Below are 27,439 nucleotides of genomic sequence, written 5' to 3'. Positions count from 1 at the left end.
ATTTGTTAGAAGGCAGACTCTGAAGTCAGCTGGAAGGAGGTTCTATGGTCTGATGAAACCAAAATTAAGGTGTTTGCCATCAGACTAATCACTATGTTTGGTGTAAGCCAAACACTGCACATCATTAAAAATACACCGTCTCTACCATGAAGCATGATGGTGGCTGTATCATACTGTGGGGAAACTTCACTGCAGCAGGCCCTGGAAGGCTTGTGAAGGTAGAAGGTAAAATGAATGCAGCAAAATACAGGGAAATCCTGGAGGAAAACCTGATGCAGTTTGCAAAGAGAACAGTGACTTGGGAGAAGGTTTGTTTTTCAGCAAGACAATTATGGATGACCCCAACCATAAAGCCAAAACTACACAGGAATGGCTTAAAAACAACAAAATTGATGGCCTGGAGTAGTCAAGTCAGCATCCAGACCTCAATCCAATTGAGAATTTGTGACTTGTTCTTGAAAAGGATTGTTCCCTCATGATCCCCATGCAATCTGACAGAGCTTGAACAGTTTTGTAAAGAAGAATGGGGAAAAATTGCAGTGTCCAGATGTGTAAAGCTGATGGAGATCTATCCACACAGACTCAAGGCTGTAACTGCTGCCAAAGGTGCACCTACTAAATACTGACTTGAAGGGGGTGAAAATTTGTGCTAACAATTACTTTGTGCTTTATATTTGTAGTTAGAGAACTGTCTTCACTTTGACACGAAAGAGTCTTTTTCTGTTGATCAGTGTCAAACAAGCCAAATTAAATCCAGTGTAATTCATCGTTGTCAAACAGTAAAACATGAAATCTTCCCAGGGGTGGGGGATGGGGAATTTTTAATAGGCGTGGTAAGTAAACTCATGGAGAGATTGTGGGCCAAGAACTTGGATCTGTGATCCATGACTCTAAAAGAAATGTGTTTTCCAAAATATAGGAGAGGTATCCAGAGACTGTTCAGAATTTGTCTGATAGAGATTTAGAGTGTCTTTGAAACAAATCTGAGTGGAAAGGTGTTTTTCTTTCCCCCAGCTGGTGAATTAATTGTGTAAATCTGAATAAAGCAGATTTGATTCAGTTGTATTTAACCAACTAACTAGATGAGATGTTTGCTGTCTCTGCCCACGTGGGCAGATGGAACAGTTGACTGCCCGTGTCCAGTAAATTGCAGCTAAAATGCCCTGTGAACTGGTTGTCCTTGGGTCGCAAAGTTATGAGGGCCAGAGGTTCACCAGAAAATTGGGATGGATGAGTTGTCCAAAGAGTGGAAGTTCAGCAGCCTGAGCCAAATCACTTGAGTGCAGAAGACCGAGGGATGGTTTCATTAAGGTAGACAAAATTATGATGGAGCATAATAGAATGGATAGGTTCCACTTAGCTGGTGTGCCTGGAATCAGGGGAAATTAAGGGTTAACCACTCGGAACTGAGATAAAAAGAAATTTCTTCACCTAGAGGGAGGTTGAAATTCTTTACCTAAAGTGGTTGTGGAATATCATTTGTCAAGTATATTCAAGGCAGATGGATAGATTTTCAAATATTATGGGTACTTGGGGATATGAACTCGGTGTTAGGAAGTGGCACTGAGGTAAATGACCAATCATCAATGCTATTAAAAATGGGAGGAGCTGGATGTATTGCTTTTGATCTTCCTCATTTGTCAGAAAAGAATTTTAAATAAAATGAAAACTGATTATGTTGGAGCACACCTTGGGTTCAGGAATCATCTGTGCAAAAATAAACACAGTTAAGGTGTCGGGTCGAAAACCCTACATCTCAACTTTAATTGGTTTCGTTGAAAGAAGGATAATATGCCAGAGAGTTAAGAAGCAATTGATATTATTGCTGTTCCTAATTACTGTTGAGTATTTTATACAAACCATCAGCGAATGCAGTTTACTGTCACATTGAAGTGCTGCCAAGCAGAAAGGTACTAAATCAGTTGACTTTGTCACAGACATGTCAAAATGTTTCTGTTTTGCAGATAAATCTCCTCATTTTTTGCGACTTGGAGATGTGGAAGTAAATGCAGGACAAAATGCTACATTTCAGTGCATCGCTACAGGCAGGGACACAATGAATAACAAGCTGTGGCTACAGGTGAGATCCAGTAATACCGTATTCCCATCTGTCTCATAATAATTAATTCTGTCAAAAATAGGGGAAAAAAGTCGATGAATTTTATGCCATTCTGACTTTCTCAATCTATACATTATAGAAAAATATTTTCCAACTTCCATATTATGGAAGTTTAAACAACTGTGCAGTTTATTTTTTACTGGTACATAAATATTCAGTGAATCTGCAGTCTGGGATGTACTGTAGTTTAACACACAGTAGGTCATCTCACTTAGAATATTACCCTGAAGCAAAACAGTTTCACGTTTGGTAATGAGACTTAAGTGACTGTTGGATTCAGAAAACCAGCGACTGAATCAATCATGGTTATGTAAATTACTGCTAGGGGAGTGGTTATCGTCAACTCTATGTAAAATGCTCTTGATAAAGTTGAAGGAATGCATAATAGATGAATACTTTACATCGATGTGAAAGATACAGCCAACTGATGCACAATTAAAGAGATACTTTTCTTGAATTTCTGTAATGAGGAAGGAAGCAGCAGTTAAATGCTGATGCTTTTGGCACATTCCTTAAACTCAGCAGAAAGTAAGATATGTGCATAATGGCAGAGCCTGGACAGTGATTAGAAAGCTCTATTTTTGTTTGCACTCGCTTCAGTTTCCTTTGTTCATGGTTATGGATGTGTTATGGCAGTTGATTCTCTTCTCAGTTTCTGAAACATCCATAATTCCTGTGTAATGAACACAAGTGAGTTTTTGAAGCATTGGCAAAGCAGGAACAATGACGCACAACCGATTATAATATGGTGCTTATTGAGAAATCAAAGTGGCAGATTAAAATATGAGAAAATATTTCTAATAGATTGATCATGACAGCAGATTGAAAAATGTACTGCAAAGTAAGACTAATTTTATTTTACTGTAGTGTTGAAGAATTCTCTCTGAAGTTTACAGTATTTCTTGTGATAAATTCATTTCATTTTGAGATGGGAGCTTGCTCGTTTTTCAATGCTTTGGATACTTATTTGCTGTAAATAAAACCATTTGAACAGTTGTTGCACTCAGAAAAGACTATCAATGTTTTGAAGCAAGTACAGGAGAGATTTACTGAAATAGTCCCAGGAGTATGGGATTACTGTTATGTGAAAGTAGTGGAAAAGCTGGAGTTATTCTTGGAGAAGACTGAGGAGATTCAGTGGAGGTGATTAAAATCATAAAATAGTTTAATAGAAAGAGATAAACTGTTTTCAGCAGCAGAACAGCCAATGATCAGAAAGGACACGTACAGGGTAGTTGGGAGCTGATACAGAGGTGACTCAAGAAGAGGTTTCTTTGAAAATAGTGAGTTGTTGGCATTTAGATTGCAGTATCTGAGAGGGTGTTGCTTGTAGATTAAATAGTAGATTTAAAGGGAATTGAATAAATTGCAAGGAAGTGTAGCTGCATTGCCTTTCAATAGAACTGCTTTCTCAATGAGCCTGTTGACCACTAACTGTGGCACACTCTTCCATGGAGCTTGTTTTGATTTGATCTAATGGCAGGCCATATAAACCAAGGTTTGGCTTATTTGGGCTGCCAAAACCACTTGTATCACTTCAAGATGTTTCAAGTAATGAAGTTTGTTCCTTTTGCAGGTGACACCAGGAGTGAATTCCAAAATGCACGGGCACATAGTAAAAATTCACACAAGCTCCACAGCAACTGTTTCCAAAACACAAACCTATTTATTAATGCTTAATTGCAAAATGTTTTATTAAGGTTATGGTTTTAAACAAAATACTGGAACCTCGCATTGTTTAGGCAATTTATTTATCCAACTAACACATATCAGTTGGATTTGCATGTTGAGAGTGTATTTGTACTGTTTTAGCTCATTATTTTCATAATGCTTTTCACCTTAATGTTTTCTGTAGAAAGTGCACATTTTCATCAGTAGTTTAAACTGTGTTAAACTGAACCAGAACCTAACAATATATTTGAACCAAAAATATAAAATATTTTGTCAGATAGTTGTTCAAATATATTATTAGATAGTTTAGTGGAGCTTCTCTGTGGATTTAATTTAACATTTAGAATTGCAATGAACTTTGTAAAGAAGTTCATAGTGTAAAGTTTTGAGGAAACTTCTATCCTAAAAAGCACAGTTTTGGAACTGAAAGTTGAATATTTTCTTGAATGGATTAGATTTTATCTATGTATCCATCTGAAAATTTCCTAACACATATCTACTTATGTACCAAGGTTGTCTGAGTATTTCTGAGGCTGCAGTCAGCTGCTTCATTCTATGCTTGTGATTAAGTCGGCCAGTACTCAAAATGGCCAACTTGTATTAATCCCTGTGATGGCATGTCACAGCTGTTTAAACTCTGGGCCAGGGGAATATCTCTTACACAGAAAACAGAAACAATTCCTGTTGCTGACCATATCATTAAAAATATACCTTACCAATTGTTTTAATGTTATGCTCTCAAAAGCCAAACAGTTAGAACTATGACATACAGTGGATTCCAGTTAATTGGACCATAGGTTAAGCAGGGCAGCCACTTATTTGGGACAACTCTTAAAGAACAGAAGTAAACCAAGAAAATATTTGGGATCCCCTTTGTTTACTTACAACGCTGTGCCGCTTAATTGAGGCGGGAGACTGGTAACTAGTGTCAGTCACTGTGCTTAGAGCAATCAGCTTTTAAATAGCATCACTTATATGTTTGTCTTCAGAAAGCAGTGAATTTTGACACTGATTGTTGGCGAGTATTAAACTATAAGACAATCCCAAACTGGTTTGCTGACTGTGGTTCCAAGCGTTCAGGCTTGAGGATGCCAGAAATAGCCGGCAGCAAAAATGAGACAATTCACTACTTCAAGTTAGAAACTATGATGTATTTGAAGGTATCTATGAACTGAATGAATTTCTCCATTGACACCTGTTAGAAACCAATACAGTTTTGTAGTGTATGATAGTTTTGGCAGTGCTTTAATTCATTCTGTATTTCATTTAAATGCATAGTTTGTCTTTTTTATATATCTTTTTAACTATTTCCATGACTTTGGCTAATTGGGACAGTCACTTAATTGGGCCAAAATGTAATGGTCCCGATGTTTCTCAATTAACCAGAATCCACTGTATTGTACAAGAGAATAGTGCCAAAATTAAATTATTATGAGGAATTTGAGGAAAGCAAATCTATTCTCATTCTTTATAATATAAATGTCAATTCAGTAATTGAATTGCTGTGCTTTGCAACGAGAGCAGCTGTAGGGTGAAAAAGTTTCCTTGTTGAACTTGCCTGTTTGCTGTGTTATTGAACTGATCAACCACCTGAATTTTGAAGTTAGCAAATTGGATCCGAAGTTGACTTGGTAAATTATGACATGGTGATGGTACAGGGTAGCCTTCATGATTGGAAGCCTGTAATTGGTGTTTCTCACGGACTCTTAATATTTCCTTCATGTATTCACGACTGGGATATGAATGTAGGAGGCGTTACTAGTATGATCACAGATGACATGAACATTGGAAGGGTGATTGTTAATGAGAAAGATAGCTTTAAGATAATAGAATGATATTGATCAGCTGGTGATTTGGATGGACAGAGCCAATCCTCTTTCATCCCATTTAACAATGCGCAGAGCCAATTGTTCGCCTATACTGAGTTGTTGAAGTTGGGTGGAAGTGATTTTGCTCTAATTCGTTGCCGTTTTCCTGGATGTTAGAGAGAAAGGACCTCTTTCCAACATGGATTCCCAATCCTAATTGTTATTTGGTGATGCCATCCATAAATCATGTATGTGAAGATGCTGGGCAAGAACTCAATTAGCTTTATGCTGTATACATTTGGAAATGATCACCTTTATCCCCACATCAGTAATAGCCTGTTAGATTATGCACCACAGGTTGCCTGCACAGTGGGGAACTAATTAAAAGAAAATATAAAGGATTAATTAAGAAGAATTCCGTTTGGAGATTGGTGGTTCATCAAATGAAAGCTCAGAAATTAAACACATTATTTAAGCATGTTGCAGCTGAATAGTGGTGGAGAAGAAGGGGAAGTCCTTTAAAGTATTGGTGTAGTCACCATTGGGAATGTGCCATATTGCCATACAAGTCAAGTGTATGTATCAGTATGATAATGTGACTATAGCAATTTTAGATAATTTTACATAAGTTAGCTTTGGGAGCAGAAAATTTTGTCTGGATGATCCTTCGGTTGGATGGTTGTGGATAGAGGATAAGGAGGTTCTGAGGGCATAGTCAATCATCTTCTAATGGATTTTCTGAGGTGAGATGTGAAAGCTGGTTGGGGCAATTTCCCAACAGTAAAATTACTACAGACATTTGGAAGACATATTCAGAGGAACTCAAAAAGCTTCAGGGGCATAAAAACCCCCGGCTGAGAAATTTAATTTCTCTGAGAAGGCAGCAGACACTTCGGACCATTCAACAGATGGTCTCCTCATTACGGCAGAGGTAGGCACGCATGAAGACAATTAGCTGATTGTACAATATAGATTTTGATTGTTTTTTCCCTTGAAGCTTAACTGTATGCTCAGGTAAATTTCCGTACATAATCTCATATTCGTGATTTGTACAGCAACACAATAAATGGGCCCAGTTTACCCAACACACAATTTCTAAGACAGTTCCTCCACCCTGTTCCTCAGATACATAAACATGCTTTGATAACTGACATATTATTTACAGGTGTAAATTGTGCAATTTCACTTGTGCCCAAGCAGAGCCATTTACCTCTCAATACAATGGAACTGAGTGTCACACTCATGACCTGCAATCAATTTTTAGGGAATTGAGAATTTAACTCTTTCATACTATAGTTAGAAAATAACATTGATATTTATTTTTTGTGATATATTGCAGAGTAGGTCCTTCCGAGCCTTCGAGCCACTCCACCCCTGGAGCCCCACAACTCTGATTAAGCTTAATCTAATCGCGGGATAATTTTAACCTACTCGGTTTGGCTTTGGACTGTGGGAGGAAGCCATAGCGCCCGGAGAAAACCCGTACAGTACACGGGGGAGGCATACAGGGACTCCTTCCAGAGTGGTACTGGAATTGAACTCTGAACTCTGGAGCTCCTTGACCTGCAATAGTGTTATGCCAACTGCTATGCTACTGTGACACACGTCACTGCCAAAGCGAAAAAATAACTGGTCCTGGCTGTGAGTAGAACTAGTGTGAACTAGAAATACAATCTATTAAGACATCTAAATGGTTTGTCTGCTAAAGTTGTGAATTTAGCCAGAATTGCTTCCATTTTGAGTACCTATTTGGACCCACGGTGTTACAAATAATGTGTTTTTTCTCCCCCCCCCAGAGGCGCAATGGGGAAGACATCCCAGTTGCTCTGACAAAGAATATAAATCACAGGAGGTTTGCTGCAACGTTCAAATTGAAAGAAGTGACAAGGGACGACCAAGATTTGTACCGTTGCGTGACTCAGTCCGAAAGAGGTTCTGGTGTATCAAATTTTGCTGAGCTCATTGTTAGAGGTATTGTGAATTTAATTTGGTTCCAGTGTTATAATGAAGTGTATATTTGTTCTACCGGATGATTTTTTTTTTTGAAAAGTGTAACATTTAGTGAAATCTTTGCTGTGAAATTCCCTGCTATTATACCAGGAGCCATGATGGCAGAACATCGATGCAAATAGGGATTTACCATTGCAAGATAGTCTTAAGTGAATGTTCTTTACATTTAAAAACAAATGATGGGTCTGTCACAAGCCTTAGCTAAGTTGTCCAAGGCCAGAAATGAGATGCATACTAACTTTGGTAAGGTGTAAGTGGGCTCAATTAACAAGCAACTTTGACCTTAAAGATGCAATTTACATCTATTAAAAAAAAAAAATTATGTACAAGTCTGGTTTGGGAATGCTGTCCTTCTGCCACAGTACACAAATCCCAAATTTCAAGATGTTTTGTGCCATGTTTCTGCTTCTTTGGTAAAGAGCTCCCAGTGTCCAGTGTGGTCTTTGCTACAGCATCAACTTTAAAGCCAACATTACATCATAAATAATATGTGTTTTTTGTTCTCTCTTTTGAAGTCGCAAGGCCAAAGGCATGAGAATTCACTGCTGTATGATGATTAGATTAATTTTTAAAATTTCAGCATTGTCAGAACAAGCAAGTGGAATGTACATTCGGTTCCCCACATATGCAGACATACAGCTTCTCATTATTAAAGTGATTTAAATTCAACTATTTGATTAAAAGAAAATTATAGTAAAATACTCCTGAGCATATACCAGTTGAGTTTAAGTCTGCACTAAGAAGAGAGAAATTTGGCTTGCAATGAACACTAGAAGGCCAAAATTTATTTGACAACTCCAGTTAGCCTGAATGCTTTATGAGCCTCTGTGCCCAGTAATGCTGGAGTTGGATGTTGTTCATCAAGGCAGGGGATATGATCCTTTCTCTGGGGATATGAGTATTTGCAATATGTGGTGCCATTCCAGAAGTTAACAGATTTATTTACTTACTCATTTTGCCAAGATGAAATTTGAATGCTTAATCCATAGATCACAAGTATATGAAAACTGTACTCCATTATCAGGGCAAGAAATGGACAAGTTTGAATCCTGAAGTTGAATCAAAACCCCTGGCAAAATTGAAATCAAGTAAAGCCAATTTATTTCCGTGTATGTGTTCAGTTTTTAAAAAAATTTACAAAATTTACTTATCAGTTTTCATTGTTGTTTCATGCTTCTATTTCTATACGTCCCTGTTGAATCTATGAAATGGCTGGTAGCTTGAGATTTTTTTGGCATTAAGGGTGTTCTAAATCTTTGTGTAGAAATTGATTCTGCCCCTTGTGCTTGGTATCCTTGCATTCAAATTTATATTCTGTGTGTAAGAGGATGGATGAAAGAAGGATGGCCATAAATGAGGAGTTGCCTTTCTTTTAAATTTTGATAATGAATATGGACGAATTAACATTATTTTTGATATATATTGGTACCAGAGTGCAGAGTGGTCTACCTCAGACTCATTATGCGAAATACATAAATTTGGAGCAGAGTTGCATGAAGCACCTTTCTTATACAGGGACCTCCTGCAGTAAGTACATTTTGGTTATTTGAAGCGTGTATTATTGCTTGTTAGTTACTCTGTTAAAAATAAACTATTGCAATGGTGCGATGTGTAGGAATTTGCAAATCATAGAAATGGGAAGCAGTGACCAGCGTGATCTTTCTGTAACATCACAAACTAGCGTCTTTGTATAGTTCTTCCAGAATCAGTTGAGCTGCGTTCTACAGCTAAACATTTTCTCAGCTTTCAGAAAGATGCAGAATATTTAAAGAATAAAAGAATATTTTTAGTTACAAGAAATGCCAATACAAAGTGTATTCAGAAATTGTTTTTTAATGCTTGCCAGCATGACATATTCACTTAAACCATAGCTTTGGGTAATCAATGATTGCATCCAGAGACAATAAGCAATTATCGAGCTTGGCCTTTAGGCTACAGCAATAGCAATTTATTTTCTGTTTTATTATGTCTGCTTCACTCTTTTGTACACTTCCTCTGTCAGTAACATCTACCTTAGGGCACTGGGAGGCAGCGGCTTATCTTGGAGAACTGGGATGAAATGGAATAAAAGCCTACCCTGATTGTACTGTATGTGCAGTAACTTAATTAAATAATTTCATTGTCAAAATGGAAATTCTGCAGCAAGTGCTTGAAACTGCTGCATAATAAAGCCTTGTGTGTTTTAGTTGGTTTCTGTCTCAGCAGCTATATAACAGCTCTTTGCTGATCTGAATAAGTAAAATAAATCCTGTTAGTATAGTAAAAAAATACCCCAAGGCCAAGGAACCCTGGTGTTGAAACTAAGTCGAAAATTAACTGTGCTGACAGGTCAGATATCTCAATGGTGCTATAAAAGTGACATCCTGCTGCATCGAGACAGAAGATGATAATTTTAAAAGAAATTTGGGTTTACTGATATGGATTACATTTAATAAGAGGTGGCATAGCATTGCCCATTGTCAAGATGACCAAAGGGCAGCACTTTATTAGCAACTTTTCCTCCTAACAGAATGTGACAGGAGATGCCCAAAGCAATTTTGCTTTTGTGTGTCACAAACAAAAATTTTTGCACTGACTTCTTGTGTTCTGGACCATTGATCTTGTGTGCTTAGCGCTGGAGGAAATGAAAACTAGATCAAGCACAGTACACTAAGCCATAAGTTTTATATTACACAGATCATTTTGAGTTATGGAACTGTCTTGTATTTGCTAAGTCTTATTGCTTTGGAGGTATCTTCAAGGGCTCACAATACTTGGAAAGTTGTGGTAAAACCCTGTACCTTGCAGCTAAAACTCATTCATAGTGAAGTTGTTCATTTGCAAGTAAAGTTATTTCAACTTCTCAAAGTTAGTGGTAACAAAGCTTATCTTTATATACTAGAAAGTGTGTGCAAAAAGCAAAGTTGCAAGCTTGAGGCAGTCGACAGAATGAAATACAGTATTTATTTTCACATCTGCTGGAAATACTCAGCCATTCAAACTGCATCAGTGGAAAGAGGAACAGTATCAATGTTTCAGACTGGAGACGTATTGTAGGAATATTTTATATTTGATAACATGCAATTGTTTTGGATTTTCAGCATCTGCAGTTCTGTTTTGAACATTTGTTTTTTTCCATGTCTAAAATGTCAGGCTCAATATATTCCTGTATATCTGTAGTGAATGAACCTATATGTTTTGAGGCACAGAAACTCTGCAGTAAGGTAAACAAACCAAGCACCAATAGTCTTTCTGAAACACAAGAAAATCTTCAGATGCTGAAAGTCCAAAGCACCACAGGCAAAATGCTGGAGGAACTCAGCAGGCCAGGCAGCACCAATGTTGTAAACAGTTGACTTTTCCAACGAAGGCTCGTTATGAAGACAGATGTGAAAAAAGGGCCTGAAGAATCATCGGGGACCCATGTCAACCCAATGATGGTCTATTTCAGCTGCTACCATCTGGGAAGTGGTACTGCAGCATAAAAACCAGGATCAACAGACTCTGGGACAGCTTCTTCCACCAGGCCATCTGACTGAAAAACTCACGCTGTTTTGAGTGTATTTCTATGTTACATCAACTGTTCTATTTATTATAGATTATTATAAGTTACTATTTAGATGGAACGCATTTAGATGGAGACATAATGTAAAGATTTTTACTCTTTATGTATGTGAAGGATGTACGAAATAAATTCGATTCAATTCTTCATCAGGACTGTTCTGATGAAGAGCTTTGGCCTGAAAAGTCAACTGTTTACCCTTTAACATAGGTGCTGCCTGATCTGCTGAGTTCCTCCAGCATTTTGTGTCTGAAATGCTGAGCATTTACGGTATTTTCTTTACCTCAGATTTCCAGCTTCTGTTGTGAAAGGGTTATAAGGAGATTACAGCTGGGTAAACATGAATAATGTAAGTGGCAATATGACATGGGAAAATGTGACATTGTTTATTTTATTGGGAAGGTAGAAGAATATTATTTCAATGGTGAGAAATGCAAAGAGAACTTTGTGTCTCATCAAGTAGGTTGCAATGAAGTACAGTAAATGATTGGGAAAGGTAACAATATTATTTATTTCTCGGTAATTAAGTACAAAAGTAACAAGTTTTGTTTCAGTTTTAGAAGATATTAGTGAGATCGTGTCAAGCATTCACTTACTTACTGCCCAGTACACCAGTGATGAAGGTCCTCCATCACTGTCTGTCCTTGGCCATCTTCTCTATTGTGCCATAGGTGTGGTACCAGGTCTTTATTTTGTGTCTCTGTGGTATGGCGCCAGGTTGCCGTTGGTCTCCCGCACTTCCTTTGCGCTTCAGACGTCCAATTAACATAAATATAGAAATCTACAGCACATTACAGGCCCTTCGGCCCACAGTGTGTGCTGACCACGTAACCTACTCTAGAAACTGCCTAGAACTCCCCCACCATATAGTCCTCTGTTTTTCTGGCTATCCGCACAATGAATGCCTCTCATACACATCATTCAGGTCACCTCTCATCCTCCATCGCTTCAAGAAGAAAATGCCAAGTTCACTCACTCTATTCTCATAAGGCATGCTCCCCAATCCAGGCAACATCCTTATAAAACTCCTCTCCACTCTCTCTATAGTATCCACATCCTTCCTTTAATGAGGTGACCAGAAATGAACACAGTACTCCAAGTGGGGTCTGACCAGGGTCTTATATAACAGTAACATTACCTCATATCTCTTGAACTTCATCTCATGGTTGATGGCCAACACACTATATGCCTTCTTAACAATACTGTCAACCTGCACAGCAGTTTTGAGTATCCTGACTATTAATATTATATTCTGTCTTCAAGTTTAAACTACAGAAATGAACCACTTCACATTTATCTGGGTTGAATTCCATCTGCCACTTCTCAGCCCAGTTCTGCTTCCTATCAATGTCTCTCTGCAACTTCTGACAACCCTCCAGACTATCCATAGCACCACCAACTTTTGTGTCATCAGCAAACTTATTAACCTACCCTTCATTTACAAAAATCACAAAGAGGAGGGGTCCCTGAGCAGATCCCTGTAGAACACCACTGGTCACCGACCTCCATGCAGAATGCAAACCATCTGAAACCACCCTTTCCCTTCTTCATGCAGCCCAATTCTGGACCCACAAGGCAAGTTCTCCTTGGAACCCATACTCATTACCTTCTGAATGAGCCTCGCATGGAGAAGCTTATTAAATGCCTTACTGAAATGCATATACACTACATCCACTGCTCTACCTTCATCAATGTGTTTTGTTGCATCCTCAAATAATTCAATCAGGTTCGTAAGGCAGGACCTGCCCTTGACAAAGTCATGCTGATTATCCCTAATCAGTTTATGTCTCTCCAAATGCTTGTAAATCCTGCATCTCAGGATCTTCTCCAACAACTTGCCCACCACTGAAGTAAGACTCATTGGTCAATAATTTCCTGTGTTATCTCTACTCCCTTTCTTGAACAAGGGAATGATGTTTGCAATCTTCCAATCCTTTGGTACTTCTCCCATCCTTATTGATAAAGGAAAGATCGTCGTCAGAGCCTCAGCAATCTCCTCCCTTGCTTCCCACAGTAGCCTGGGATATATCTCATCTGGTCCTGGCAACTTATCTAACCTAATACTTTTGAAGTCTCCAGCACATCGTCTTTCTTAATGTCTATACACTCGAGCATTTCATATCCACATTTGCCAAGGTCCTTTTCCTTGGTGAATATTGAAGCAAAGTATTCATTAAGTACCTTTGCTACCTCCTCTGGCTCCATGCCAATGTTTCCACTCTTGCTCCTGATTGGTCCTAGTCTCACATGGCTCATTGTCTTGCTCTTCACATGCTTGTAGAATGTGCCGTCTTGATGAAGTTGGCCTGTCTTCTCATCAAAAGCAAAAAGTGGGTTAATTAAAACGTAGGAGAACTTTAAGGGTCGTGAGGGTGGCTGTGGAGAAGATTTTTCCTCTTGTGGGAGAATCTTCAGCTTGGGTTCCCTGTTTCAAAATCAGGGGTTGCCTATTTAAGACTGAGGCAGGGCAAGAATATTGCTCTGAGGGTCATCAAGTTTCAGAACTCTCTTTTCCCAAGGGCGGTGGAAGATAGGTATATGAAGGTAGGTTCTTAATAAGCAGAGAGGTCAAAGTTTATCAGTTGTTGAGTAGAATTTGGAGCAGAGGTTATGAGGTAGAGGCTGCACTGACATTGGAGAGGGTTCAAAGGTTAAAGCAAATTATTCCGGAATTGAAAGCTCTTTAATGGCTCTGGATCTGTACTCACTGGATTTCAAAAGAATGAAAGGGGGAATCTTATTGAAACACTGAATGTTGAAAGGCCTAGACAGGGAGTATGTGGAGAGAATGATTCCTATGTAGGAGAGCCTTGGACTAGAGGACACAGCCTCAAAGTAGAGAGATGTCTGTTTAGAATGGAGATGAGGAGAAACTTCATTTGCCAGAGAGTGGTGAATCTGCGAAATTCATTGCCTCAGACAGCTGTGATGACCAAGTCATTGGGTATATTTAAGGCAGAGGCTGACAGATTTTTGATTAGTCAGGACATGAAGGGTTACGAAGAGAAGGCAGGAGGTTTGGGCTGAGAAAGAAATGGATGAAATGGAAGAACAGACTTGATTGGCTGAATGGCCTGTTGCTGTTCCTAGGTATCTTACAGTCATATAGTCTTACAATCAGCTCAGCCATGGTCTGATTAAATGGTGGAGCAGCTTGAGTGACTAACTGATCTTAATTTCTCTCTTTCTATCTATGTTCTGTCCATCTTGGGGATTAAGACAGATCAGAATCATAGGATAAACCCACGAGGTGTGCAGGACAACAACTGAAGAAAATTGTAATAATGGCAATGCTGTTGAGGATACTTTAAGCTGGATGAAGGAAAGGCACGAATTCAAGTACTGATGTGCCAATAAGCAGGCAGGAAACAAAATAAGTAAAGAAGGTGAATTGTAAAAGGACAGGAATAAATTAGAGAAATGAAAGGTGAATCACAGGGTGATAGGAGAAAAAGGGTGATGAATACAATCAATTGTAATTTTTGTCAAAGAAAATGCATAATCAAGAAGCAATTGTGTACTGCCTCAAAATCGAAGAGAAATTGGTAGGCTGGAGACTTACAAACATGATTCAAACTGCAGCAATCAATAGAAATGCTGCCGTTATTGTGAAGAACTTCCATAACATATAACCAAATGTATTAAGTGAGTAATTGAGAATAGTTCATGGTAAGCACCAATGCTAAATCTTCACTCACACTTAGAAGTAATGTCTTACTTGTATAATGCTCTGTAACTTTGAAGGATCCTGAATGACTAGCTCTCCATATGGGAATTTGTTCAAAACTGCTGAAAAACTCATTTGGTTAAAAATACACTGTTATTACAATAAGAAGAATGTCAAAGTGATCAGTCTTGCCATTTTTTATCGAGGAGTATGATCTGACCCCGGGATGGAATCCAAGTCTACTTCTGCATTAATTTGTTCATCTTTATATAGTACCAAGTAATATTTTTGGCTTAAAAATCAATTATGCTGATATCAATGAACAATCTGCTGAAAGAACTTAAGTCAAGCAGATCTGTAGAGAAGAGATGGGCTAACCCCTTGCATCAATACTGACTATGTTCAGGCAAGAATGGCAGAGTAAAGAAGTAAGAGGGAGAGAAGGACAGATGGATGATGGACAGATGGAACCAAGTGGAGGAGGGTGATGTCTAAGAAATGAGGGATACAAAAGGTCAATAGAGGAAGAGACCCTGGATGAGTAAATGGGTGTGAGAAAGGGACATGGGGTGTATGTATTAGAAAATGTGTTGATGGCTCTAATCAAATTGAGCGAGTACTCTTCACTGGCATACGATTTGGGTGGCATCAAGGTTACAGTTATAATTATTATTGGCATTGGATTGCCTTTTGATGCAGGACGTTTCATGGAACCTTTAATGGTACAATTTAATCTCAGGGAATGTATACAAGCTTTGAGACTGAGCCGAGCTTGAAGTTCCACTTGGAGTGCATGTATGTCCATATTTTGTCCAAATATTTGTGTTTGATTGTTGGGGGGAGGAGAGGTTGTTTTGTAGGAGTAGTAAATAAATAAACACGTCTTTTCTCGAAGTAACGGAAGTAAGGATCCAATTTGTCATCTGAGTTGTATGCTAGGGTAGTTTGCATGGTTTCACACGTTTTTGCTCTGGGTCAGATCTTGCCAATTGTTGGAAGTACCTGCTTTCAGCATCTGAGACTGAAGTATTTTCCGAAAATCTGAAGAAGTTCAGTTTGATGTTAATGCTGTGCACTTGCTGAGGGAAAAGTAACAAAATTGAAAAGTTTGTAAGGTGCTTACTTCACCAAAGGACCCCCTACAGAGTCCAGAAGTGGAACAGACTGAGCTGTTCTGAAACCTCCCTGTACTAAGCCAGGCTGGTGCCCTTCAAATCGTGTGCCAGGTCACATCTGGCACCACATCAGAGATTCCTTTGATTTCAATGTGGATGGCTGTGTGAAGATTTGGAAAGCAAGTGGGAAGTTATTTCTAGTTATTTATAACAGCAGACTACTGAGTCTAACATTAGCAGTTGGAATGTTACTGGAAGAGGTTCTGAGAGACAAGATCAATCTGCCTTTGGAAAAGCAAGGACTGATTAAGGATAGTCAGCTTGGCTTTGTGCATGGGAAATCATGTCTCACAAATCTGATTGTAGTGTTAGAAGAGGTAATTAAAAGAATTGATGAAGGCAGGGTGTTAGACATTGTTGATGTGAACTTTAGCAAGGAAGGTTCAGAAGGCTCTCTTCAATACCAGAATCAGATCAGTAAGCTTTATTCCGTTAAATTAGAGTGAATTTATAATAAAACATCTTAACCAGTAATTCTTTTCCATGAACTGATACTGTGGTAGCAAAATATGTTTGTTTTGTAAGGGTAAAATCTATAGATTAATGTAATTATAGTTGAAACTAGTGGGCTTGTTACAACCCATGCATTTGTTGGCAAAAGTGAATCATCATCATTATGTGCTATAGGCAATCATGTTTTATGATCATATCTGTTCTTGGCAAATTTGTCTACCAAACTTGTTTGCCATTGGTTTCTTCTGGGCAGTATCCTGACGATGACGGGTGACCCCAGCCATTATCAGTACTCTTCAGAGATTGCCTGCCTGGTGTCAGTGGTTGCAAAACCAGCTGCATATACAACCATTCACCACCTGCTCCTATGGCTTCATGTCACCCTGATCGGGGGTGGGGGGGGGGCTATGCAGGTGCTACACCTTATCCGAGGAAGATCTGCAGTCTAGCGAGGTGCCTTATACCCCTTTTTGTAGAGATGAATCTCCACACACCGAAAGTGAGCAGGCTTCCAAATACTACAGCACAGTGATGTGCCTGAATTGTAATGAACTATATTTAGTGAGACAGTGTTAACAATAATTATGCTTCACTGCGTAACTGAGACAACTTGAGGACTTGTATGTCAATGCAATAGCTTCAAAGTATCTGTCAGTTGTTTGTGATATTGAAAAATAAGTGTGTCATGATGTTTGGCTCATTGTGGTGTCCAGTATTGAGGCTATAAGCTGAAGTGTTTTCCAAAAACTTGCATGAGGAAAACTGGCCAACAACATGCATTAGTTTGCATGATGCAAAAACTTATCTCCCTTTATCTGAAAGGTAATAAATGGCCACAAGAGACAAATAGGAGTTTTAATTTGTATTTCTTTTACATTTAGGCTTAGTTATTTAAATGCCTTCGGTTTTAGAGAATGCATATTTTAAGTGTATGTTTTGTGTAAGTAGTTCAAACTTTGAAATGTATATTTTAATGTTTTTCACGATGAAAAATATGAGTATAGAGCCTTACTTTTGAAGGCCAGCTTGACTTTGGAAAATAATTTTATGGTCCTAAGCATTTTAGCAGAATCGGAGTGGACCTTTGGTAGACTGATGACAGGCTTGTGTAAATTGGCGTTGACTCTAAAATCTGGAAAATTTTGTTAATCTGTTTGTTTTGAAATTAGTCATGAGATTAGGTATGAAATGGGGAAATCGATTAAAATTCTTTCAGGCACAGGAAATGATTAAAAAGATTTTGTGCTCATTTCTCAGGATATGGATTTGGCCAGAGTTTATTGCCCATCCGTAATTGTTCTTGGGAAGGTGTCATCAGCCATCCTTTGGATCTACTCTCCCGTCTGCTATTCGTAAGCACGATATTGGATTTAGACCGAGCGACACTGAATGAATCAATACCAGAATCAAGTTTAATATCATCGGCATAGATGGCGGCGCAATGCAGCTTGCAGCGGCCTCTCCGGAGTTCATATCTGTTATTTGTTAAGTGGGGTGACGTGTGCAATCCTGATTGGATGAAAATCTGATGCGGGAGCACGGAGGAACATCTGGAAATCTCCAGGAAGGCCTTCTTCGTTGCTGCTGCTGCTGTGAGGTCCGGGTCTCTGCTGAGAAGAACAGGCCCCCAGTCCTCGCGGTCGCGTTGTTGGTGGCCATTGGCAGGGGCGTCTTAATACGCTCGGCAGAGGATGGTGCTCAGAGAAGCTGTGCCGGAGGGAATGGTCGGAGGTTCGACAGCCTCGGAGTCCGCTGTGGTCGGAGCGCTTTCACTGTGCGAGGCTGGGTTCGACAGAGCTCTCATTGTGTGCTGTGTCTCCGAGGCTGAGTCCAGTGCTGTGGAAGTCCATAGCGGGAGTATTCCCTTCTGTCGCCTGCATGGGATGTCGAGTCTGTCAGAACCCTGAGGACGTGGAAACCGTGTGGTGGTTTCTTTCGAACTTATAGTCTCTTAACATCTTTGGACTATTTTTACTGTGCCCATGGTCTGTTTTTTTTTTATCAATTATGCTATTGTTTGTACTGTTGTAACTATATGTTGTAACTATGTGGTTTTGTGCAGGTCGTGCAGGTCTTGCAGCTTTAGGTTTTGGTCTTGTTTTGTCTGGTGTATTTGGAGCTCCTTTCCGGGGAACGTACTAAGATGGTAGCGCGATATTAATATGCAGCAGCCTCTCCGGACTCTGGATTAGAGATTTGCAAAAGTTATGTGGATTTTCTGGTGTAGTCTGTTTTGTCATGTGCTTTTGTGATATCTTTCTGGAAGAACGTTGTCTCATTTTTTAACTGCATTGCATTTGTGGTTTCTAAATGACAATAAACTAAATCTGATATATTGTGCAAATGTGTTAACTTTGTGGCAGCATTACCAAGTAATACATAATAGAGAGAAAAAACTGTGAATTACAGTAAGTTTTTAGATATATTAGTTAAATCAAATAAGTCATGCAAAAATAGAAATTAAAAATTAGTGAGGTAAATCTGAGGTAAATTAAAAATTAGTGACATTAAAAAGGTTCACTGTCCATTCAGAAATAGGATGGCAGAGGGAAAAGCTGTTTCAGAATTGTTGAGTGTGTTCCTTCGCACTTCTGTACCTCCTTGCTGATGGTAGCAATGAAACCAAGGCCTGATCTAGGTGATGGAGGGCCTGAATGATGGATGCTGCCTTTTTAAGACATCACTCCTTGACGATGCCTTGGATACCACAAGGCCGATGCCCATGATGGAGCTGACTAATTGTAAACCTCTCTGAAGCTTACTGTGATCCTGCGCAGTAGCCCTCCCCCACCCCCCATACCAGACAGCGATGCAGCCAGTTGGAATGCTCTCCACAGTACATCTGAAGAAATTTGCAAGTGTTTTTGGTGACAAACTCCCAATAAAGTATAGCCCCTGTCGTGCCTTCTTTGTAGCTGCATTGGCATGTTAGTCCAGGTTCAATTCTCAGAGATACTGACGCCCAGGAACATGAAGTTCATTTGAATGAGTGACAATTAATTCCAAATTGAGGTAGTGCAGTTCTTGGAAAGGAACGTGCAGGTTGTGGTTTTCCTGTATGCTCAGTGCTCATTCTCCTTAATAGTGGATGTCGTGGGGCTGAGCAGGGTTGTCAGAGTCGCCTGCGTGAGTAATTGCAGGGTATTTTTTAGATGGTACATTATGGCATCACACTGCACTGATGGTGGATGGGAGGTTGATAAATTGGGCTGCTTTATCCTGCATGGTGACAAGCTTTTTGTAGGTTACAGGAGGCTATTATTCCATGAATTACTGACATGATGAGGAAAAGCTTTTGGAGGTGCCTAGATGTGGGTTACTTGTTGCTTCTGACCTGTTGTTGGAGCCACAGTACTTACGTAGCTGGTTCAGCTGTCTGGTCAGTGGTAACCTGCAGAATGTTGGAGGCGAGCGACTGTCTGATTATGCCATTGCTAATCATGATTTTCTTTTTGAGTCTTTGTGCCAGGGCACAGGAGAAAGCTGCAGAGGGTTGCAAACTCAACCAGCTCCCTCGGCATTGAGGACACCTTTGAAAGACGATGCCTCAAAAAGGCAGCATCCACCATTAAGGGCAGCAATCACCCAGGACCTGTCCTCTTCTCATTCTTGCCATCAAGGAGGAGATGTAAGAGCCTGAAGATAAACAGACACCCACACACACATCAGATTTCTGAAAGGTCAATGAACCAACCCCTGAATACTACCTGATTATTTTTGTTCTCTTTTTGGCACTACTTATTTATATATTTATTTATTTCTGTTTTTAATTTAGTTTTTTTTTAATAATGTAACTCTACTGCACTGCTACTGCAAAACAATGAACTTCACGACATATGTCAGTGATATTAAACCTGATTTTAATTCTGACATTTGGGACATGCCAGTTGGTATGAATTCAGACAGATTCTGACAGTTTTTTCTAATTGTCAAAGATATTTGTAGTTTCTTTTGTTCTTGATAAAAGCTTGAAGACCTGATATGGAATGCGGTTCATAGTAACTTTCTGATATTTTTTTTGGTTCCTTCTTTTATTTTAGCTCTACAGATCCATCCTAAACCTCTCATAAGATTGGTGGTGTAGAATTTTATTATGAGAGCTAAAGTAGTATTATAACTTAAATTTGTATTTCAGGAGGCATTACTAAAGTGTTTTGTACGGTGCATTTTGAAATTGAGGGCAGTTGATCTTGCAATTGGGCCAAAGGACAGTAATAGTGGTTCTCGGTGGTAATATCTTCATACTGTGCAAGCTACAGATCATCAGGATAATTGAGAGTTAAAGGTGGCGTTTGTAATAAGGAGTAAGACATTACCCATGAGAGGGATTTCAGATGGAAGCTTTGAAAATGTCTTAAGTATAATGTATGGAGCTATATACTGTCTGAAGCAGCATCTCTGCTATTATGCTGTGAAGTAATAGGATTTACAAATCATAATGGACGATAATTGAATGTGCAAAAAAAAAGAAAATATCATTATCATAAGTGAACTGGATTGAAGATCTTTATCCTGAGAATACCACACCATTAAAAAGTTCAACTTATTCAGTCATCAGTGGTGTTGGCAATGATATTGCAGTCTTGTTTACCTGTCTATATTGTTCTAAATTTATGTCATGCAGTAGACGTCTGATGTACTGGGGAAGAAAAACTGCAATTGCTAAGACCCTTGTGTATTTTAATCTTAGCTTTTGATCTGCTTAACATTCAGCACCATCAAATACCAACACTCAAAATTCAATCGTTACCTAATATATGAATTAAAGATAAGCAAATGAGCACTAATGAAATTTGAACATTTGCTATTTAAGATTTGTTTTATTTAAATAAGGGAAGACCCCAAATGATCAGCACCAACTATGCAGGTTAATCCACACTCATCTGACACCCTCTGGGTCCTGGCTGATGCCCAATCACAGAAATTGCCTCGAGTCATTTTCCTCTGAGCAGGAGAACTGTTCTTTTCAAGTATAGACATTTCCCCAGCTCACATAAGGTTTCTGAAAACTGTTTGTAAGCCGCTGCCTTGCCTGTCAGGAATCTATCTACTTCTACCTTATCAAAAATATTCACAGACTCTGCTGTGTCTTTTGAAGAAAAGGATTTGAAAAAGTCTCTGTATCCTCTAGGGGAAGAAACCCATAATTCATCTGTTATTTAAATAGTGACCCAGTAGCTTGAAATTCTCCCACAAGCAGGAACATCCTCTCTACCTCCACCCTCTGCATCATGTATTTCAGCAAGGTCTGTTTCTTTCCATGAATGCTGCCTCAACTGTTTCTCCATTTTCTGCTTTTTTGATTATCTAGTAAACCTTCTTTGAATTGCTTTCAATGCATTTACATCCTTCCCTAAATCAATGAATACTGTACACAGTATGGTAGATGTATTCTCACCAACGCTCAGACCGCCTTTGATAAGGTGCCACTCATGAGGCTGCTTACCAAGTTAAGAGCCCATGGTATTACAGGAAAGTTACTAGCATGGTTAGAGCATTGTCTGATTGGTAGGAGACAGTGAGTGGGAATAAAAGGATCCTTTTCTGGTTGGTTGCCAGTGACTAGTGGTGTTTTGCAGGGGTGGGTGTTGGGACCGCTTCTTTTTCTGCTACATATAAGTGATTTAGATGATGTAATAGATGGCTTTGTTGCCTAGTTTGCAGATGATACAAAGATTGGTGGAGGAGCAGGTAGCGTTGAGGAAACAGGTAGGATGCAGAAGGACTTAGACAGATTAGGAGAATGGGCAAGAAAGTTGCAAATGAAATATAATGTTGGAAAATGCATGGTCATGCACTTTGATAGTAGAAATAAATGTGAACTATTTTCTAAATGAGGAGAAAATCGAAATCTCTGAGATGCAAAGAGACCCTTGTGTAGAAGACCCTTAAGTCTGAATTGACTTTATTTCTTACATCCTTTACATACACAAGGAGTAAAAACCTTTGTTACATCTCCATCTTAATGTGCAATCATAGTGATTTATAATAATTTATAATAAATAGAACAGGCAATGTAATGTAGAACTACACTAAAATCAACGTGAGTTATGAGTTAATCAGTCTGATGGCCCGGTAGAAGAAGCTGTCTCAGAAACTGTTGGTCTTGGCTGTGGTACCGTTTCCTGGATGGTAGCAGCTGGAATAGATTGTGGTTGGTGTGACTTGGGACCCCAATGATCCCAATGAAGGTTAACTTGCAGGTCAAGTCGGTGGTGAGGAAAGCAAATGCCATGTTAGCATTCATTTCAAGAAGTCTAGAATACAAGAGCAGGGATGTGATGTTGAGGCTTTATAAGGCACTGGTGAGGCCTCACCTTGAGTATTGTGAACAGTTTTGGGCCCCTCACCTTAGCAGAGTGTGCTGGCATTGGGGAGGGTCCAGAGGAGGTGCACAGAATGAATTCAGGAATGAAAGGGTTATCATACGAGAAATGTTTGACGGCTCTGGGTGTGTACTTGCTGGAATTCAGAAGAATGAGGGGGGGATCTCATTGAAACCTTTTGAATGTTGAAAGGCCTAGACAGTAGATGTGGAAATGTTTTTATCCCATGGTGAGAGAGTCTAGGACAAGAGGGCACAGCCTCAGGATAGAGGAGCAACCTTTTAAAACAGATGCAGAGTAATTTCTTTAGCCAAAGGGTGGTGAATTTGTGGCCACATGCAGCAGTGGAGGCCAGGTTGTTCGGTGTACTTAAGGCAGAGATTGATAGGTTCTTGATTGGACATGGTATCAAAGGTAACAGGGAGAAGGCCCGGAACTGGAATTGAGGAAGAGAGAAAAAATGTTGGCCATCAGCCAAGCTCGATGGGCCAGATGGCCTAATTCTGCTGCTTTGTCTTATGATCTAAAATCTGTAAATGAAATATAACCATAAGATGTTTGTTTTAATTCATTAATTTTTCTAAACCTTTGCAAAACCTGCTTCCCAACGTTTTGAAAATTTATGTGCAAGAATGTCTGGATCCCATTAAACTCTGCAATAGCTCTCAGTTCAGATAATGTGATGTTTTTTAATTTCTTTCCAAAATGGTTAAATTCACATTTACCCACATCATTCTGTGTTTGCTAGGTCCTTCCCTTCTACTTAATGTGTCTCTTTATGTGCTGTTGGTTTCCTGCTGATCTTTATATTGTCAACTAATATTGAAACTCTTCGCAGGCTTTTCAGTGAAGATTTCTAGTTCTGATATATGTGATTGCAAGAAGTTCTCTCAGCCAAAGAACGGTGATATCTGGGAGTAGGCAGGCAGCTTGAAGGTTCTTGAAAGCAGACTGGAGAATACACACTGAGACCTCAGCCTATAAAGTACAACGTAAAAGCAAGCAATACAAATTAATTTCAGATCATTTTACAGGAGAAAACAATAAAACAGGCATACAGATGAGATCAAGGATACTTCAGGTTCAAATAAATCTTTGTTCATTGTTTTAAAATGTTATCTTTTAACAAATTAATTCAAGTGATGTTAAGATTTCAAGAACAGGAGAATGCATTGAGTTAAGTTCTGGGGGGAGGGAAGTTTAAAAGAAGAGTTGTGAGCCAAGTTCAATATTTACCCTGAGAGTGCTAGGTGCTTGGAACAGGCTGTGAAGTGAAGTGGTGGAAGCTTGTATGATCGTAGCATTTAGACAGGAGATGGAGGAATATGGATGTTGTGCAGAAAAATGAAGTTTGTTTAAATTGGCATCATTATCAGAACGTAAATCATGGTCTAAATGGCCTGTTTCTGTGCTGCACTGCTTTGTTCTAACGCAGGAGTCTCAAACCATGGGTCCATGAACCCTTGAGTTAATGGTTGGTGTCCGTAGCATAAAAAAGGTTGGGAGCCCTTGTTCTAAAGGCTGTTGGAGCCGGGAATCATTTTCATCAATGTCTGGATTAGAGCATATAATTGTTTCATTTGTAGATGCAAGACTGTAAGCTCTGTTTCAAGTATTGGTGTATACTGGTTCATTGTGTATCATTAATCTTTGGGCTGGCCTGCTATTTGTTCATTCACTTTAGGGGATACAAGTATTTTTGGTAAGATTTGCATATTGTCCATGCTTAATAACCTTTGAGAAAGCCTCTTTGAGCCTTTTAAGTCCATCTGTTGGAGTCTTTACATGGCAAACATAATAGGGATTTTCAGAAATCTGAATCAGAGACAAGGAAAGACTGGTGTTAGTTTTCCAAGTCAGGATGGTTTACAGTTTAGAGTGGAGCCACCAAATGGGTGATTTTCCCATGCTGCAGAGGTCTTAAGGCATAGAAATATAACTAGGGTGCGTAAGACTTCTGCATGGTTCTGTATTTATCAATATGGAGTGGAGAGCAAATTTGTAAATCTGGCGGGAGCAAAGGATGTTGGGAGCAGTGAAGGTGGGATGCTGCGAGAGGGGTGTGGGACAAGAGGCAGAGGAGGAACGCCGGGGCGAGTGCAGAATCACCTAGTCCCAAGACATCCAGGCAAGGTCATTTGATTCTAAACAACTGGTTTATTGATCATTACAAAATGTCTCTCTGGTGCTTCCTGCTCCCTCCCCTCTCTCTTCCCCCTTTCCCAACCATGATTCCCCTCTCCCTTCCCACGCTTCATCCATAATGGAGACCCAGATCAGATTTAGGTTTATCATCACTCACAGATGTCATGATTGTTTTTTATGGCAGCAGTGCAATGTAGTTCATAAAATTATTACAGTACCACGCTAGGGTGCCAAAGACATTTGCACAGTGCCATAGTTAACTATTAGCCAGGAAATTGGAAGAAAAACTTCTTTGGAGTGGTGAAAAGGTTCATTGGTCTTTTGTAGTTTATTTAAAAATGTGATTTCTTACAATACTCTACCAAAGAGATGGCCTAAATCTTTTGATTAAGGTTCCAAAGTGCAGCTGCAGAGAAACATTTGTGTTTTGCTTAAATTTTGAACAGTAATAAAATGTCAGATTTGATAGTTGCCTTCCAGTTGCTTGATGGATGAGTGATCTCAAGCCCATTGGGTTAGGTCCATTCAAATTGAGTGCACTTGCCAGTCCCACATTTACTATTCTGTCTCAGTGTCAGCTATCTCAGCTTTCAGTTGCCCAACAGATCCAGTGAATCCCCAGTGCAGGCCAGCTTATCGTCTAGCAGAAATAGTGGATAGCAGGAGGAAAGTTGAAGAGCTCTACCCAACCTGAAACTAGCTTGGTCATCAAATTTCGGTGTCATTTGTGGCTCTGCATTGTTCTAATCAGCTATTTTCCACTGTGCCTGAAATCTGATGCAATCAATTCTTTTTAGCTACTTATGAAAATCTTATTTGATTTGAAGAATTTACCCTTTCATAAATTTAGAAATGTGTCTGGTAAATTTCTGAAGTGATTTGAAAATGTTGGAAAATTGATAAATTGACTAATACTACTTACAGGAAGTTAGAGGTTAAAAAATAAACAGATATGATTGTAACAACCTTAACTGTTACAAGTTTTTTAATACATTTATCAAAAAGGAGGTGCTTGGTTTCAGAAAACTTTTCCCTTTGTCATGTTGTACGGTTTTTACACTATTAGAGGTGAGAGTTCAAGAATTTCTGGATTAGAATTTTTTTGAAGAATGGTTGCATTTTATATGTTACACAATCAAATCTTTAATGTGCTTAATTTTAAAAAGAATATTTTGAGCAAATTTATTTTTATACATGGTTTGTAGACATTTTAGTTAATATACTGTACACGATGTGGCAAATAATATTTTTTCCTGATTATGGTACCGGCAGAGGTGCAATTGAAGTTGTTTTTCTCTTTCTCAAACCACAGGAATAATTTAAGAAAATAGAAAGATGGATTTGCATTATAATTACAATGCTGGCTTTGAGGTATTGAGAAGATTAGAGTGTAATCGGTAAACTCATTTCCTTTGTTTACTTTCCCCGTGCTGCCTTTCTGTGCTTCTTTTGAAGACTGGTAGTTATGGAAATAGCAATAGTTCAATGTTTAACTTTGGGAGTTATTCTTGTGATTTTCTTGGCATGATGTATGCACCATTTAATATTTCCTCCTTTGGTTCCAGTTTTTCTTTCTTCCAAAGTCACAACTTTGTACTTCCTTGTATCTGCAATTAAGTTATGTTGCTTATTAATGGTCCAATCACATCTTCCATTCAGCTTGGTGTTCAGGATTGTTCTACTTCATCTCACTTGTCCTTGGGCATCACGGTAGTGCAGCGATTAACACGATGGTTAGTGCGTTTCAGAGTTCATTTCCGCCACCAACTGAGTGCGTTTCTTCCAGTGCTTCTGTTTCCTTCCTTCTGTGATAAGTAGGGTGACTGGTCATTTTAAATTGTCCTGTAATTAAATGGACGGGTTGCTAGGCTGTTCAGCTCGTTGGACCAGAGGGGCCTGTTCTGTACTGTACCTGTTTTAAACTGGCAAGCTTTGCAAAGATTTCCAAGAATGTAGCAGATTGCGATGAAAAGAAAATTATAGTCTAAAAGTGCTGAAATACAGGTAGTCCTCGAGTTACGAATGTCTGACTTACAGACAACTCGTTCCGGTCAGCTGGTGTCACAGTGAGATCAGCGCCGGGCTGGAGAACAGAGGTTCCCGAGTTCGATCCAGTGACAGACCACTCCCGTGCCAGGTTGATGTCGACCCAGTGACTCCCGTACCATCCATGCCAGGTTGATGTCGAGCGCAGAACTCGACCTCGTAAGAAAAAGCACAGCCATCTCCAGTTTAAATTCCCATGCGGAATATTGTGGAGGATCAAATACAGTACCCAAACCCAGCACAGCCCCCACTTGTCCCATTTAACCTGTCTCACTGCAATGGACTTCCGGACCCGGGGAAATTCAGTACGGTGGTCCTTAGGAACCAGCGGACCGTGTTTCTGTACTGTTGATGGGAAGCGATTGCAATTGCAAGTAAAGTTGAAGTAACAAAGCAATTGGAAAGAGCTGAAATGCCATCGGTCATTGGAAAAGCATTAGACTACAGTCGGTCAACGATCGGAACAAATTTAAAGGAT

The 27,439-nt window shown here is 39.3% G+C and overlaps 1 protein-coding gene across 6 annotated transcripts in view; it reads left to right on the top strand.

Annotated features, from left to right (window-relative positions):
• Window positions 1-27,439, top strand: part of ptprk (protein tyrosine phosphatase receptor type K) — a 656,369-nt gene that overhangs the window by 275,295 nt on the left and 353,635 nt on the right. For 5 of the 6 annotated variants that reach the window (XM_059981530.1, XM_059981528.1, XM_059981529.1 and 2 more), the window contains exons 5-6: window positions 1,965-2,080; window positions 7,395-7,569. In XM_059981530.1, coding sequence (XP_059837513.1) covers window positions 1,965-2,080; window positions 7,395-7,569 — 291 coding nt within the window. Of the gene's footprint in view, window positions 1-1,964; window positions 2,081-7,394; window positions 7,570-8,984; window positions 9,136-27,439 lie in introns of those variants that run through there. The other variant, XM_059981532.1, reaches the window with a different exon arrangement.

Source organism: Hypanus sabinus, chromosome 10, assembly GCF_030144855.1.
Source record: "Hypanus sabinus isolate sHypSab1 chromosome 10, sHypSab1.hap1, whole genome shotgun sequence".
Lineage (NCBI taxonomy): Eukaryota > Metazoa > Chordata > Chondrichthyes > Myliobatiformes > Dasyatidae > Hypanus > Hypanus sabinus.
This window is presented reverse-complemented; position numbering and strand designations above follow the sequence as displayed.